This window comes from Arachis stenosperma, chromosome 4 (genome assembly GCF_014773155.1).
Source record: "Arachis stenosperma cultivar V10309 chromosome 4, arast.V10309.gnm1.PFL2, whole genome shotgun sequence".
In the NCBI taxonomy this organism is placed as follows: domain Eukaryota; kingdom Viridiplantae; phylum Streptophyta; class Magnoliopsida; order Fabales; family Fabaceae; genus Arachis; species Arachis stenosperma.
Window position 1 is genome coordinate 60,311,745 of NC_080380.1, and position 17,103 is coordinate 60,328,847.

The 17,103-nt window shown below is 38.9% G+C and overlaps 1 protein-coding gene across 1 annotated transcript in view; it reads right to left on the reverse strand.

Annotated features, from left to right (window-relative positions):
* Window positions 1-3,060: 3,060 nt before the first annotated feature.
* LOC130974172 (MLO-like protein 6) overlaps window positions 3,061-17,103 on the reverse strand; it is a 28,915-nt gene continuing 14,872 nt past the window's right edge. Inside the window, exons 9-15 of the mRNA XM_057898935.1 lie at window positions 6,708-6,757; window positions 6,348-6,388; window positions 6,086-6,259; window positions 5,386-5,421; window positions 4,657-4,724; window positions 4,489-4,549; window positions 3,061-3,668 (exon numbers count right to left, since the gene is read on the reverse strand). Of these exons, the coding sequence (XP_057754918.1) occupies window positions 3,246-3,668; window positions 4,489-4,549; window positions 4,657-4,724; window positions 5,386-5,421; window positions 6,086-6,259; window positions 6,348-6,388; window positions 6,708-6,757 (853 nt within the window). The 3' untranslated portion in view covers window positions 3,061-3,245. The remainder of the gene's footprint in view (window positions 3,669-4,488; window positions 4,550-4,656; window positions 4,725-5,385; window positions 5,422-6,085; window positions 6,260-6,347; window positions 6,389-6,707; window positions 6,758-17,103) is intronic.

Consider the following 17,103-nt stretch of genomic DNA (forward strand, 5'->3'; position numbering starts at 1 on the left):
TTAAAAAATATTACTAATTTTAAATTTATGAAATGAAAAATGAGAGAAATTATTTGTAGCACTAATTTTGATTTACTTTTCTTTTTAATTTCAGTAGCTAAAATAAGTCACGAATAAAAATTTAGGAGCCAATTTGAATCACTTACAATGATAACACATGGAATTAAATTGACATGTGGATAAACTATGTTATGACATGTGACACTACGTCTTATAAACATACAATCAGGGATGGATGTATGTGTCTCATTGTGGGGGCAAGCGTCCCACTACAATTTGAAATTTTTTTTAGTAGTATATGATAATAATATTTATTTGCCTCTATTAAATTATTGAATTTGACCCCACAATAATATTTTATTTAATTTTTGGTACTAGCCAATTTAAAAATGTCATATTGGATGTCATTAGAATGATTAATTCACAATTTAAATGAAATTTGTATCTTTTTTTTCTTAGAAATCGACTCGAAATAGTATTATTTATCTTTTTTTTATATTAGTTTTAATTTTTTTTCCCGTAACAATTACATAACATGAATGTGTAGTATTATTCTATATAAAAAGAGAGATATTTCGATTGTATTGTTAAAAAAAGTTACTTAATTTTTTTAAAATATGAAACCTAAATAATAAAATTTTAAATTATATGTTATTATTTAAAGTACTATTTTAGTGTTTTAATTTATAAATTAGATATTTTAAAAACTAATCATGTTATATGTACATGGAAAATAACCACATGTATATATATTGAAATAAAAAATACACATTGAAAATAAATTAAACAATACTGATAAATTCCAATTTTGTGGTTTATCTTGTGCTTAATTTGGGGGATTCTATCACCTTTTCTCACATTTATTCAATGAAATAGCATGGTTTTGTGAATTTCTCCTAATTTATGCTTAAGAGTAAAAACATGCGTTTAGGCCTTAAAATTGATAAATTTAATTCACTTTAATTCGATTCGATGACTTGATATGTTTGTTAAGTGATTTCAGGATTAAAAGGCAAAGATTGGGTTGAAGGAATGGAGAAAAAACATGCAAAAATGGAGAATTCATAAAGAAATGAGGATTTGCTGAACTGAAAACCATGCGCACGTGTCACCCCACGCGTACGCGTGAGATGCAGATTTGCCAGCGACGCGTACGCGTCACCTCACGCGTACGCGTGACCCGAAAAGTTGTCTGCGACGTGTACGCGTGACCCATGAATACGCGTGACAAGCTGCACATGACCAACTTAAGGGCAATATGCTTGGGGCGATTTCTGAGTCCAAGAAGGCCCAAATCTAACTCATTTCTGATGCTTTTGAACCCAAGGATGGCAAGGAATTGAAGGGGGAGACTCATAGTTTAGTTTTTCATCATGTTGTAGGTAGAATTCTAGAGGGAGAAGCTCTCCCTTCTCTCTAGAATTTAGGGTAGTTTAGGTTAAATTCTCTTAAATCCAACTTTTAATTCTTGTTTTGATTTAATTTTTCCTTTCAATTTATTGTTGCTACATCTTTACTCTTCTAGTTTTATTTGTCAATTCCTTTATTTAGCTCTCTTTTATGTTGATGAACCATTTTTGGATCTTAATTCCTTTTAATGCAATTTTATGTTTCCATGCCCTTTTCATGTTTATCTTCATTGTTATTGTTGATTTCTTGCTTATGTTAGTTATGGGTTTCATTAGTTCTTACACTTTATGATGTTTATTTTTATTGCACTCTAGGTGTTTGTTAAAATGCTTTTACTAATTTTTTAGTAGTTTTCCTTACTCTTGTCCTAGGCTATGAGAATTTAGTGACCTTGAGTCATTGGGTCTCAATGAATTGATAATTTGAGAATCCTATGTGGTCAATTTGATAACCATTGACACTAGTATACTATTAATTCAATTGGTAGCTAGATTAGAACTTATGGATTGAGGTTGATCAAGCCTATTTAACATACTTCAAACTTAGAAGTAGATATTGTACGTACTTAAAGCTTTTAGAAGTAGACTTAATGGGTTGGTCCCTCATAATTGTCAATATAGGGTTTATAGACAAGTGATCTCAATTATCTATGTCTAGCTAAGAGTTCTTTTTCTTTTCTTTATTAGTTAATTGTTATTTACTTTCTTGCTTTTATATTTCCTTGCCAATTACAAATCAAACCCCCTTTGCCCCTCATAGCCAATAATTGATCACTTCATTGCAATTCCTTGTGAGACGACCCGGGATTTAAATACTTCGGTTAATTTTCATTGGGGTTTGTACTTGTGACAACCAAATTTTTTTTTAAAAAAATTGATTTGAATATTGTTAGTTGGTTGGGAAATATACTATCAACGTGAAATATTTTGTGTGAAATTTTCTAACCGACGAAAATGTTCTTATCAAATACATATATTTATATACAAATATATAATGATTAATAATAAATAATTTAATGACTGATTTTTATGTACACATAATATTTTTATTATAAAAATTATTATATATATATATACCACACTATTAAAATTTTTTAGATCTGTCACTGATACAATATGTCACTAACAAATGCTTCATCGCTTTATTTCAGTATCCAAATCTTGTTCAAACATGTGGAATTAGTTATTTACGTCAATATACCACGTCAACAAAATGTTATAAAAATCTCTCAAGGAGTTAATATGAGTTATAAAGAGAAAATTCAGAGTTCAAATTGAAAAAATTGTCAATTCAAGAGGCAATTTAAAGTTTGAGTCAAATATTTTGGGCCAATTTGAGTATTAAGTCAATCTCAACCACATAAAAGTATACAATTAAAGAGAAAATACTTCAATTAATTTTTAAAAAATTTTAAATCAGACACTTTAATCTTTAACAAATTTTATTATTCTAAACATTTTTTAGATGGATTACTTTTTTATAAGAGAATTAATTTATTTATAATAATATATTTAAAGAATCTATATTTATATTTAAAATTTTATAAGCGATGAGGAATCAACTTATTGACAGATTCGAGACTTTAAAAAATAATAAAAATTTATTAAGAATGAAAGTGTTAATCGAAAATTCGTTGAAGATCACCTTGGATTGTACTCTTTAACTAAGTTTGTAAAATCAGTAGAATCTTTTCATTACTAATGTTCAAGTTAATAATGGGGCTTCGAAACTGCATCTTAACATAGTTTACATTTGGTTCGTGACTACAAGCAAGCATTTCATATGCAAAAGTTATTCTGCAGTGCATTCGAACTTAGCTTATTGAGAACTTATATCTAATCTCTACTATTTTGCCTATTTGCAAAAGAAAATTCCGACAAACTAATGTTGATTTCATGTTGAGCACCGATGACAGGTGATTCTAGTGTGGAAGGTTGCTCTACAACTTGCCTCTCATCAGTGTCATGGTTGCTAGTAGTTGAAGGAGAACCTTGAAGATGCCATTGTTCATTTTCATAGTTGGATATCCTTGGGGAGGTTTGGACACTATCACTGTGACCCACAGTGTGCCTATACAAAAGATGAACCGGAGAGAGACCGTGAGTTGGTGTTGTTGGCCTACTTGAGAATGGTGTCACACTGTTGTTACCCTCTCCATGCTTACTATCTTTGACATGCTTCTTTGCACTATGGTGCCAGTTCTTCAATGCTGTTGCTACTCTATCATTGAAAACCGTGGTTTTCATAGTTGAACCCATCTGTTATTCCCCCAAATCATCAAATTAGTGTTTGGCAAAAGCATAGTGAATATTCAAACAGACGTTTTCACTTGTCCCTTTTTTTAAATTATTAACAATTAACGATTAGTGAATTACTTTAATTTATTTCAAAATTACCCTCTTATGCATACATTTTGTTCTAACTCTACTGCAGCTGCGGTGGTGGAGGCTATGGCCACCACAACATTATAGTTAGAACAAGGTGTATGGATGGAAAAATGATAAATTTGAAAATAGAAAAAAGAGTAATATCATAATCAGTTTCAAAAAAATTTTACTCAAATAATTTCACACTTAATAAATTTTAATTACCAAAGTAGTTTTTAATATTTTTTTTGGTTAGACATATCAATTCTCTCAAATTTTTATAAAAAGTTAGACAAATCAATTAATGTCGTTATTTAATAGAAGACATAATATATAGTCTCTAAATTTTTAAAATTTTCATATTACTCTTTTCATATAAATGAACAAACTGATGTAGATATTAATTTAATTAGTGATTAGAATTTGTTAAAAACTAAAGTTTTAAACTAAAAATTCTTAAAATTTGATTTGAGGTATTACTCTAGAAAAAAACTAGAATGGATGGATAAAACTAAAATTGGAAAAAAATTAAGATATTGGAGCAAAATTAGAATGGATGGATAAAACTAAAATCTTTAAAAAATGTTGAAGTAAAATGAAGATGTTTTAAACATTGAGGGATTTCATTTTCTTTTTGCTAAATTATAAACGAGATAAATGGCCTAACAAACAACAAAGAAAGAAATGCTTAAATATGTCTTCCTTCTCTAACCTGAGTGACTAGAGCATAAAGGGGCAAAGTCACATAGCTGCAAAGAACTTGAATGACGACTCTGAAAAGATTGCCACGCCTATTATTAGTCTACAATTTTAACAATGCAAGCTTGTCCTATTTCCAAAATAAAAGAAACAAAATCATCCTTGGGAAATAAGAACTTACCCGATTGAAATTCTCAGAACAACATCTACAGTTGTTTTGTGAAAGCAAGAATGTATCGAGAATTCATACTGGAACAAAAAAAGGTAATAATTAGAATGTTCTTTTTAGTACTGCCTTTTCTACTGATCAGGTGTTCAACGATTGTAATACCCGTATTAACATTAGAATTCAACACGAGATGTATGTAGTAGTTATCTTCTAATTAGCCACGCATGCATGAAGCACTATGTAATGGGCTACAAAACTTTGGGATAATGGTTACCACAAAAGCTAGTTTATATGGTGAAAGAGTCTAAAGTCTTATTAAGCTATTTTTCAGGTGTTGGCCCTCCGATAGAGTGACTCTGTCACAAGTATTGATTCTGTAAGATTCATGATACACTAGGTTTGGGTTTGAAGTTTTTGGAAGAATGGAAGGGAGCTCCAGAAAATATACAAGGGGCTTCCATCATTTTGATAGGCAATTTTATGATGGAAGGAGTTCATGTGATTTGACATGTTTGATATACTAATCAAAATTAGTTTTGGTTAAAAATTCAGATTTCAGAAATGTTTTTTTTTTTAATCTTCTTCCAAACAGATTATTTCAAGGCAGAGAATCTACATCAAACATCTTTGTCACCCTTATTAGGTTATCTAAGCATTGTTAGAATATGTTGTCCAAATACTATCGCTAGTGAAGCCATCAAATCACAAACTTCAGAAAAATTGATACGGATGTTAACTTACGGTGCTCCAAGCCAAAAATGCAAGCTGAAATGCATTCTGCATCACGGAAGCAAAATAGAGTTTCAGAACACAGGAATGTTAGAATTTGATCAAATAGTAAACTATCTAAACAATATCCAAAAAATTTTAGTGTTGACGCAATGAATCCCAGAAGAACTAAAAAATCCGATAACCCATCATCAAAGACGGGAAATTTGACAAAATGATCATTGTTGGAGATTATACTTTTTAAAGGTTGTCTTTAATTAAGGCATGATTGAATTATTTTGTCAAGATTAAATTACTCTTTTAGCAGTTATAATTTTATCAAATTTGTAATTGAGTTCTTATACTTTAAAAGCTTTTAATTGAATTGCTACATCAGTTTTAAATTTGTAATTACATAATTAGTGTTCTAAAACAATTTAACTTAACGGAATATACTAATACTAATGGTGTGAGATGGAAGAAAATAATATTTATTATTTAAAAAAATTAATTACAAATTTAAAATTAATATAAAAATTTAATTTAAAATTTTTAAAATATAAAGATTCAATTATAAATTTGATAAATTATAGAAATTAATATAAAAATTTAATATTTATTAAATATATAATTTTTTAAAATCATTGTTAATATTAGAATCTTTTGAGTACTAATTTAATAATTTACTCATTTATTAAAGGTTGAAAGATTCTAAAGGAGATGGTGAAAGTACTTGAAAGAGAACAAGATGAACCAAAGAGAGAAGGAGGCCTGGTCGATTGAACCAAAATAGTTCATCTCCAGGCTCAACCAAAGGTGAACCTTGCACCACTTCTCCTCTTTCTTGAATCCTTAGTCCCATCTTTGTTATGATTGTTTGAAGCTTAGCACCCACTAATAAGATTGTCTGTATAGATTCACAATAATGAGAAACTCAATTATTTGAAACCATACTTCAAGGAAGAAAATGTAGACAGGGTCATTAGGATTCTTACAGTTAATGGGATAAACGGAAGCCAATAGTAAGAGTACCAGCCTGCCCATGGTATAATAAAAGGTTAATATATATATATATATAGAAAGAAAAAAGGAAATAGATAAATAAAAAAAAAATATTCATATCAATTATAAACATAGAAACTGTATATTTTCTATTGAGACAAAATAAATAACGGTATATATACAAGATTGAATTTAAATTTTAACTTTTAATTAAATAAATATCTAAATTAATTATTCGACTAACTCAAATTAATGATTGATTATCAAACATTTACCAACTCAAATATTGCACCGTCAATTAAGCATGACTAACATGTCGTATTTAAAATTATTTCAAAATTCAAAAGGCTTACCATGAGTATGAGTCAGCAAGAATAGCACGGCAAAAATCCATATGATTGGACTGCAATTTAAACAATAAAAGAAAAGAAAAAGAAAGAGTTTGATTCATTAGGTTAATAAGTACAGAAATTATTTTAGATATAAAAAAATAATATTTTATTTAAATATTAGTGTTTGAGATGTTTTACAGAATTGTAAAACATGTAGGTTTTATGTTGATGTGTCGGTCATGCAGCAATATGCAAATAACGTTTTGTTTGCTGTTTACATACAAGAAGCAACCTTGTTCCGAAAATAAGTAATATTTATGACTTTAGACCCACTCTTGGTGTATAAAAGTGGAAGAGAAATGAGACTGGGCTGCATATTATTTTCGTTCCCCTTCCCTATCACTATACACCATACATTCTCAGCTCATCAAGCCAAGGTCAAAGTGCATTGATCAGTGGCTCCAAATATGCGAAGACTACGTGTCTTCATCCAAGCAGCACACAAACTGCGTATTAACCATGCTACGCCATGTGTCAGTCATTTATTGGGATTTAGAATTTTGAATTAGTTTTAAGGTTGAGAGTGAGATTAGAATATTTAAAATGATACGTAATTATACGTCTCTTGAAGATCATATTATCAATTATTTGGAACATCTTAATTATCTAAATTTGTTATTTTTTATTAATTTATTAGTATTTACTTGATTAACATTAGTTTAGTAGTTTGTTATTATTTATTTGGATGATATTATTCTAAATATACTGTTAAATATTAATATAAATTAATAATATAATTAATAATAATTTTTTTTTGAAATTAATCTTATGCTGTTTTTTTTTTCTATTCTTGTGTCGTTAGTATGTATATTTATATTTTTTATTATTTATTAGAATATGATCTTTTGTATTTGTAATAATTATTAAAATTAATGAATATTATTTTTTTATTTTTTATTAAAATATGATATTTTTGTTAATTTTTAAATTAATAAATAAGACATTTTTTAAAAATATTCTGGTATAATATTGTAGTTATTGTTTATGTTATGTAAATTTTGATGATTAAATTGAAAAATAATAAAAATATTTATACACAAAAATTCGAATTTTATGTGATTTTTTATTTTATTTTTTGTTTCAACATCAGTATTAGGATCATAAACATATATTTTGCTAGCTAATAATATATAATTATATGTTATAGTGAAACAAATAAAGAATATAAATGTGAATAATAAGAAATTTGAATTTTTGTAATTATTTTTTTTTTTTGTTAAAAGAAGTTATTAATTTATTCTTTTTGCTATTTATTAAATTAATTCTTTCTATAGTTGAACTTTACCAGGCTAATAGGAATCTTCTGCCCGTAAGTTTGACCAGCCAAAGACGTGGCATTCGGAGGTTGACCAAGCCTTACAAACCACCGGATTCTACCTGCTCTCGAGAGTTAGAGTGTTCAAAGGGCATTCCGCGATGCTAGCTGCTGTTGTGGAAAGGTGGCGGCCGGAGACATATACGTTTTTAATGTCAGTGGGTGAGGTTACAGTGACACTGGAAGACGTGTTACAAATATTCGACCTACCGATCGACGAAGGTTGTGACTGGTTGGACCGATAGCAGTCAAGACTTCTTGGTCACCCAAAGCCTCGCGGTATTCGGTAGCGAACCCCAAGTGAGCAGTTCCTCCAAGAGCTACATAAATCTTTCATGGGTTCGCCATATTAGAGACACACAACCTTTGGACACATGAAAGTCTGTTATGTAATATGTTAGGTGTCACATCTTCTGTCTGTTGGGTACCACCCTCTTCCCGGATAAGTCGATGGCATATGCCCATGCAAAGTATCTACCACTGCTCCAGAATTTTGATTAGATTGGCAATTACAGTTGGAGGTCAGCTTGTCTCGCACACCTTTACAGGTCATTGTGTCCTACATCACGGTACGATTGTAAGGAGATGGATGACCCACTTGATTTGTTGTTTGCTTGGGCGTGGGAGCGTATGCTGTGGCTAGCGCTGATTCTCCGACACCAGCTTGCACCGGCTGAGACGCCGATGGCACGCAGGTAACCGTCATTATTTTGTTCGAATTTGACTTGTATTTTATTTATGTCTCGGATCATAAACAACGTAATCGACTCCTCTGAAAATAGTGTAACTCCGAATTGCCGCAATGACTGATTCTCTTGAACCGTATTTCATTCCGATTATAAACTCACCATCCTCAGGATAAGCAACACCTATAAGAAAACAAATTTGTCACTCATTGATCTGCTAAAACAAAATCAAGTAAACATACTACCCACTGTTCACGTACTTATGTTTGTATATTCGAAAATTTTTGGTGTATGCATGGCGTCAAGATTCAAGCTACCCATAAAAAGTGGAACATCCATCGATGGACTAACTATGGCTGAAACCACTAAAGTTTCTGCCACTGCCTCACCTCCCTTATCACTATCCTTGTCCTCATCACCGGCTTCGTACATAGCCTCGAACTCTTCATCGCTATCATTGTTCATTCCCAAGTGCACCTCAGCTCTCTCATCTTACATATCTGTGTCATGTTGAACCTCATCTGCGGTAATATGCTCAAATTCAATTCAATCCTCAGGTTTTGCACCTAAGTTTGTTGGTGAATATAAAACATCCGTAGAATACTAGTTTCGTCGACGATTGGCATAACTTCAAATTGTATCAGACCGCCAAATATGACAATCGGACTCCTATAGAGAATGTTAGTCACCTTCTTTAAAATATCAGCCTCTATTCTTTGACAGAGTTCATACTGTAGTTCCGCGAATGTTATAGTACACAGAACCACAAACGAAAACATATTCTCACACGCAAAGCTCACACCCTCATACGTATTTCGTATGACCTCACCGTTGTGGTAAACCGCTATATTTGCAGTGCCCTCCATCGTACCGACCCTAGAGGAAAACACTTCTCTCACAATGAAGCAAAATGGTTACGAGCTTTGGTTTTTATAGACAGAAGACTCACCTCGCAGGCTACGTATTGTAACGCCATTCAACCAGCGTCTGCCACATGTGCAACACGCAGGATGCGTGTTACTTGCCATGCTGCCACGTGTGAAACACGTTACTTGCGTGTTAAAGGGATGAGCGCCACATGCCAATACGTTACCTGTATGTTGCATGCGATTGTGATACGTGTCCAACATGTTAGTTACGTGCTAAGTCAACATGTTACTTGCGTGTTGTACCTACATCTTTGCAACATTCATCCATCTATATATACACTAAAAACCTTTATTTTCAGATAAAACTCACCTCTAAATTTCATATTAAAATTCTTTAGCCTAATGAGTAACTTCATGAAAAGAAAAATATTATATATATTGAGGTATGTACTATTGTTATATTATATATATATTAAAAGTGTTGCACTTTTCTTTTAATAATAAAAATTATTATTGTTCGGTAGGTCGGGTATTGGACGGTTTGGGTTGGTATCCTGGTCGATAAAGAGGGGGTCTTGCCTAATCGTGAGCTCCCGGGCTGGCGAAGACAATGTTCTGAGTACTTCGTGCAAGGAGTGGGGGGTGTCACCTACAAAGACACTCCGACGCTCTAGTCAGTAGAGTGTGCAGGCGAAAAAGGGTGAGTCATAGGTGACGTACCTTGGGGGAAGGGTATGTCCCTCCCTATTTATACCGTGTCAGAGGTGGCCCTGTAAGGACAGGCCCACCTCCTTTGAGACCTCCCTTGCACAGCTGTAGAGCAGCTGTCAGGGACGCGTGTCCGGGTCGACGATCGAGGCGCCTCGCTCCCAACCGTTCAGGTCGGGTGGTACCCAGGTCGGGCCGGCCCATATTTAGTATGGGCCAGGCCGTAACAGTACCCCCGACGCACCAGCAACGACTGTAGGGATCGTTGGTGGTGTGTCATCTCTCCTTTCGTGCGTTGTCGCCAGGTCGGCCGTCCGTAAGGTAGACGTGCCTCTTGCGCGCGTCTGCTCGTTGCTGGAATAGCCGCTTGTCGCCTCGTTCTTCATGCGGATCATTAAATGTTCATTATGGGCGGAAAAATCCTGTATGTAAAGACTATTTTGCCCCCAGGCCTTTCGCGCTTCCTGGGTGGCAGTTTTAAACAGTTTTTGCCTTGGTTTTTTCCCTTTACACTCTTACTCCTACTTTCTCCCTACTATCTCCTTCTTTTTCACCCAGAAATCCCCAGAGCTTCGCTCTAGCATCCTCGTGCATTTTTCCTTCTCCCTTCTCAGTTTTTGCAACTGATTCAGGTAATCTCTGATCCTTTCTCTCTTTCGCTTTGATTCTTTTTTGCATATCTACTGCGTGTTTTTGCTGCATGTTGTTTGATTTTCGTAGGATAGACATCTTTGTAATGTCAAGCAGGGTGTGTTTAGGGGGTATACCATTCTGGGATAGGCCTCACTTGTTATTGACTTCAGGCATGTTTAGTTCGGGTTGTAGGGTTGACTGGTAGACGTAGTTTCTGGGTTTCTTTCGGGTTTCCGACCTCATAGACTAACCGAGTGGTGCCCCCATTGTAGGTATGCCTCGTGTGGTCGCTCGGGCTTCCACCTCCGATGCGGGTTATGACCCGTATGCTTGGGTGGTCTCCGACCTCAAGGATTCCCCAAACCAAATGGGTGAAGAGGAGCTCACCGAGTTCCGTCAGGCCAATTACTTGTGTGGGGTACTGATGAGGAGGCTAACTACGATATGTACGTCCCTGCTCCTCATGAACGGTTGTATGAGCTCAACTTCCATGCTCCCCGGGTCCCCGATTGGATTTGGTTCTATAAAGCCATGTTCACTCAAGTGGGAGTTCGCATTCCCCTCTCCGCCTTCCAAATGGGACTCTTAAGCCAGATTTCTGTGGCACCGTCGCAGCTGCATCCGAATAGTTGGGCGCCGATTCACTGCTTCGAGATGGTATGCGAGTACCTAGAGCTGCCGTTGTCTGTTGACGTCTTCCTTTTCTTCTTCAACCTTACGAACCCTTCCAAGGAGAAGAAAGCGAGGAAGGGGTTTATGTCCTTCCGATCTGCCCAGGGGCGGAGGATTTTTGGTGTGTTCGAGGACTCTTACCATGGGTTTAAGGACAAATACTTCAAGGTTCGCCCGGTCAAGGGTCGTTACCCCTTCTGGTTGTCGTTGGAGAGAGAACGCCTCATTCTAACCTATTGGAGTTTCGGGGCGGGCTCTAATACTTTCATAAAGGTTACCTACAAGGGGATGTCGGCTGTGGATCAGAAGATAGCCGACGTGCTATGGGCCGTTTTCGGGAGGAACCATGTAAATCCCCACCTCCTCATGGGTAGTCGGGAGGTCGCCCGGAATTATATTCGTGAGTCGTCCATGTCGTGTTTGCATTTTGAATGGTTACTTGCTTTGTCTTAGTATGCTGGTTACTAATTTGTTCATTTTTTGTTTGTAGTGGGGATGTCTGCTGAAGTGACCGGCCTCGAGAATCTGTACATGACTTTCCTGGTGGAGGATGATGGTAAAGAGGCCGGAGATCAATCAGCGGCGCCTCCTGAGGACGAGGGGACACAGACAGCACCCATGCCTCCCGAGGTGGCCATGGCAGAAAAGATTGCCACTCCAACACATGTGTCCCTCATTCTCCAGGAAGTTGCTGTCCCCGGGCACTCGTCTTCCGTTCGTCGGGAGGAGGATGAGGAGTTGAGTGTCATCCCCACTCCCAAGAGACAAAGGTCATAGTCTAGCCCTGAGGGGTCCTTACCGTTATGGAAAGGAACTTTGATGCTGGGTCGTTCATAGATACCCAATTGCTTCCCGGCACGGAGGAACATTTCCATGGTACCGACCTCTCGGGGCAGGCACGATGGATGTACCGCACCCTCCTTCGTGGCGCGGCCATAGCTCGGAAGGCTGAGTTCGAGCTTTCAGGTATGGCCTCGCTTCGTTGGAAGCTCGAGACTGCCGCCACAGCCAACAATAAGCTCAAGGCTCAAGTTGAAACACTTCAGGAGCAGCTGACTAAAGCGAGGAATAAGCTTGATTCTGTCGAGAAGAAGACTGCGTCGGCCGAAGAGAAGCTGAAGACTACCGATGCTTCTGTGTCCCGTCTGACGGAGCAAGAAATGACTTTGAAGAGCCAGTTAAGTGCTGCACAAGGTCGAGTGGCCGTGTTGGAGAAAGAGCGGGACATAGCCGTGGCAACCGCTAAGACTGCTCAAGATGAGGCCGATGCGTTCAAAAGGAAGCACAAGAAGGTTAGAGAGCAGGGCAAGAAAGCGATTTTCATGACCGAAGAGGCTCTCAAGGCTCAAGTGAATGTTATTGCTCCTGACTTCGACATATCGGCAATTGGTGTCTTCAAGACCATCAAGGACGGGAAGGTTGTCGATATGCCGAAGAAGTGATTTCTTGTAACTTTTTGTAGAACTTTTTCATACCAAAACTTTCGCACTCGTTAGTGGGTCGGTTGGTTTGTATATACTTTTGTTTGTTTATTATGTTGGTTGTTTTTTGTTTGCCGATTTACTCACTTTACCGTTATGTTGGTACTTTTTTGAGGTCGAGTTTTCTCTTTGCTATGGCCGTTTGTTATGTTCTTGGCCTAGGGGGCTCCCGGGGTGATCAATCCCGGGGCCGTGTATCGTCGTGCTTTCTGGTTCGTATGGCGCGGGACTCGTTTGCGCGATAGTCATCCCAGGAAAGTAAACAAAAGAGAGCAAAAATATGGGCAAGTATAACTTAACCGGTAATCAAGCAAGTCTATAACCATGGCAAAGGTATTGTTACAAAGTAAATGACTTAGGAATAAAACCTTCTCAAGTTGTCCGCATTCCATGTTCTCGGGATCTCCTTGCTATTGAGCTTTTCCAACTTGTAGGCGCCCTTGCCGATCACCTCTTTAACTCTGTAGGGGCCTTCCCATTTTGCCGCCAGTTTTCCTTCTCCCAAGGCCGGTAAACTGATGTCGTTGCGTCTTAGGACGAGGTCGTTCTGTTCAAATTCTCTTTTGAGTATTTTGGCGCTGTATCGCATGGCCATCCTTTGCTTGAGTGCTGTTTCTGACAAGTAGGCCATCTCCCTTGTTTTGTCCATAAGATCCTTTTCCACCGCTTCCTCTACTCCCTTCAGGAGCAATCTCGGGCTCGGCTCACCGACTTCCACGGGTATTACCGCATTTAATCCGTATGTTAGTCAAAAAGGTGTTTCTCCGGTGGATGACTGCTCGGTTGTCCGGTAGGACCAGATGACCGAGGCAAGTTCATCGGCCCAAGCACCTTTTTTATTATCAAGCCACTTCTTCAGCCCCAGCAGGATGATCTTGTTTGCATATTCGACCTGGCCGTTTGTTTGAGGGTGCTCTACCGAGGAGAATTTCTGTTTTACGCCAAGGCCGGAGAGGAAATTTGAGAATTTCTTGTCGGTAAACTTCGTGCCGTTGTCCGAGATGACGATTTCTGGAATACCGAATCGGGTTATTACTTGCCTCCACATGAACTTCCTACAGTTGGAAGAGGATATGCTGGCCAGTGGCTCGGCCTCTATCCACTTGGTGTAGTAGTCGATGGTGACTATGAGGTACTTGACCTGCCCTGGACCGAGTGGAAAAGGCCCAAAAGGTCGATTCCCCATTGTGAGAAAGGTCGGGAGGTCGTTAACAGACTCAGCTCCGAAGCTGGTGCTTTGTGGAAGTTGGCGTTCTCTTGACACTTAACGCACTTTCTCACGAATTCTTTAGAATCTGCCATCATCGAAGGCCAGTAGTATCCTGCTCGGATTAGCTTCCTGGCTAGGGCTTTCCCCCTATATGGTGGCCGCAGCATCCTTCGTGGACTTCTCTGAGCACGTAGTCTGTCTGATCGGGATGTAGGCACTTCAGCAGGGGTTGGCTGAGTCCTTTTTTGAATAGTTGTCCCTGAATGATAGCGTATTTGGCCGCCTCCCTTCTCAATGCTTTAGCACCCTTTTCGTCGTCGGGAAGCTTGCCGCTTTCCAAGAAACTAGCGATGGGGTCTAGCCAGGAGGGACTCAGCCTTGACAGGTGTAGGGTAACCGCTGGCTCCTTCATCATGCCCTGTATGAGAGATCGGTTGCCTTCTCCCGGTTTCGTGCTGGCCAACTTGGATAGGAGGTCTGCCCGCGTGTTCCTTTTTCTTGGATTGTGTCGGATCGTGACTTCCTCGAATGTTTTACTCAGTTCCTTGACTTTTTCCAAGTATTTTTGTAATAGTGAGTCTCTAGCTTGGTAGCTTCCGTTTGCTTGCGAGGTAACGACTTGTGAATCGCTGCATACCTCCAGCCTCGTCACTTCGACTTCCTTTGCCAGGGCTAAGCCTCCCAGAAGGGCTTCGTATTCTGCTTGATTGTTCGAAACGGGGAACTCGAATCTGATTGATTGCTCATATACGACCCCAGTCGGGCTCTCGAGGATGATCCTGGCACCGCCGGACGTCTAGTTGAAGGCCCCGTCAACATAGAGCCTCCACCGTATGTCCGTCTCTTCGGTTGGATCCCCCGTTACTTCTACCAGAAAATCTGCCATTGCTTGCACCTTGATCGCATGCCGAGGTTCGTATCGTATGTCATATTGGGACAACTCAATGGACCAAGTCATCATCCTTCTTGCTAAGTCGGGTTTTTGGAGCACTTGTCGGATTCCTTGATCCGTCCTGACGACGATCTGATGGCCTTGGAAATATTGTTTTAATCTTCGAGAAGAGGTCAGGAGTGCCAGAGCTAACTTCTCCAGTTTGCTGTACCGCAGTTCCGCCCCTTGTAGGGCCCTACTTACGAAATAGACTAGTTATTGAGCCTTCTCCTCCTCTCGTACCAAAACCGTTGCCAGGGCTTCCCCTATTATGGCTAGGTACAGGTATAGTGGTTCTCCGACTTTGGGCTTTTCGAGTACCGGGGTGTTGCCAGGATTTCTTTGAAGTGTCTGAACGCTTCCTTGCACGTAGGAGTCCATTCAAATGCTATTCCTTTCCTCATTAGATTGAAGAAGGGTAGGGCTTTTGCTGCCGACGCTCCGAGGAAGCAGGATAACGAGGTGAGGCGACCTGCTAGCCTCTGAACGTCTTTGACACATCCCGGGCTCTTCATTTAAAGTATTGCCTGGCATTTCTCGGGATTGTCTTCTACTCCTCTTTGGGTTATCATGAATCCCAGAAATTTTCCGGCCTCCATGGCAAAAGCGCATTTGAGGGGGTTAAGCCTCATGTCGTGCTGTCAGAGAGATGCGAACACACTACTCAGGTCGGTCAGGAGGTTGTCAGGCCGCGTAGTCTTTGCAAGGATGTCGTCCACGTAGACTTCCACTGTCTTGCCTATGAGGCTTCCGAATATTTTGTTCATCAGCCTTTGGTACGTTGCCCCTGCGTTTTTCAGTCCGAACGGCATCACCTTGTAGCAATAGGTCCCTCCGGGTGTTATGAATGCTGTTTTGTCCTCGTCGGGTCGGTGCATCGGTATTTGGTTGTAGCCGGAATAGACATCCATGAAGCTCAAGTACCGGTACCCCGTCGCCGCGTCGACGAGCGCATCTATGTTGGGGAGTGAAAAGCAGTCCTTGGGGCATGCTTTATTGAGGTCGGAATAGTCCACACACATTCTCCCTTTGCCACTGTGCTTCTTTACCATAACTACATTTGACAGCTAGGTCGAGTAGTCTAGTTCTCGTATGAAACTCGCTTCTAGGAGGCTGACCGTCTGCTTGGCCACCTCCTCTGCTCTCTCCTGGGACATCTTCCTCCTTCTTTGGGCCACTGGACGGGTGTCCGACTTGACGGCCAGGTGGTGTGACATGACTCTAGGGTTTATGCCCGGCATATCGGCTGGCGTCCAAGCGAATAGATCTCCGTTGGCCCTAATCATTTCTACTAGGGGTTCTTTCAACTCGTGTGGGAGGTTTCTATTAACGAACGTGAACTTTTTCTTCGTGTAACCGACCCTGAACTTTTCCAAGTCCCCCTCTAGTTCTGGCCTTGGCTTGTCGTCGACTCTGGCGTCTAAGTCCACAAGGAACACTCCGGATGCTTCTTTAGACTTCTTCCTCAAGGAGAGGCTGGCGTTGTCGCAAGCGACTGCCGTTTCTAGATCTCCTCTTATGGATCCTACAGATCCGTCATCAGCCACGAACTTCATAACCAACAGCTTCGTGTTGATTACCGCCTCAACATCGTTGATCGTTTTCCTCCCCAGGATGATGTTGTAGGCAGTGAAGTCCCGTAGAACCACGAACTCGGCCATTATTGACCTCCGCCCTTGCCCTTGTCCCACGGAGGTCGGGAGGGATATTATCCCGTCCGGCTTAATGAAGTGGTCACCCAACACTATGACACCGTGTTGGTGAGTCATGAGGTCGGCGTCCCGTAAACCTAGCGCATCGAACACGTTGCGGAACATAATGTTTGAATCTGCCTTCGTGTCAACAAGAATTC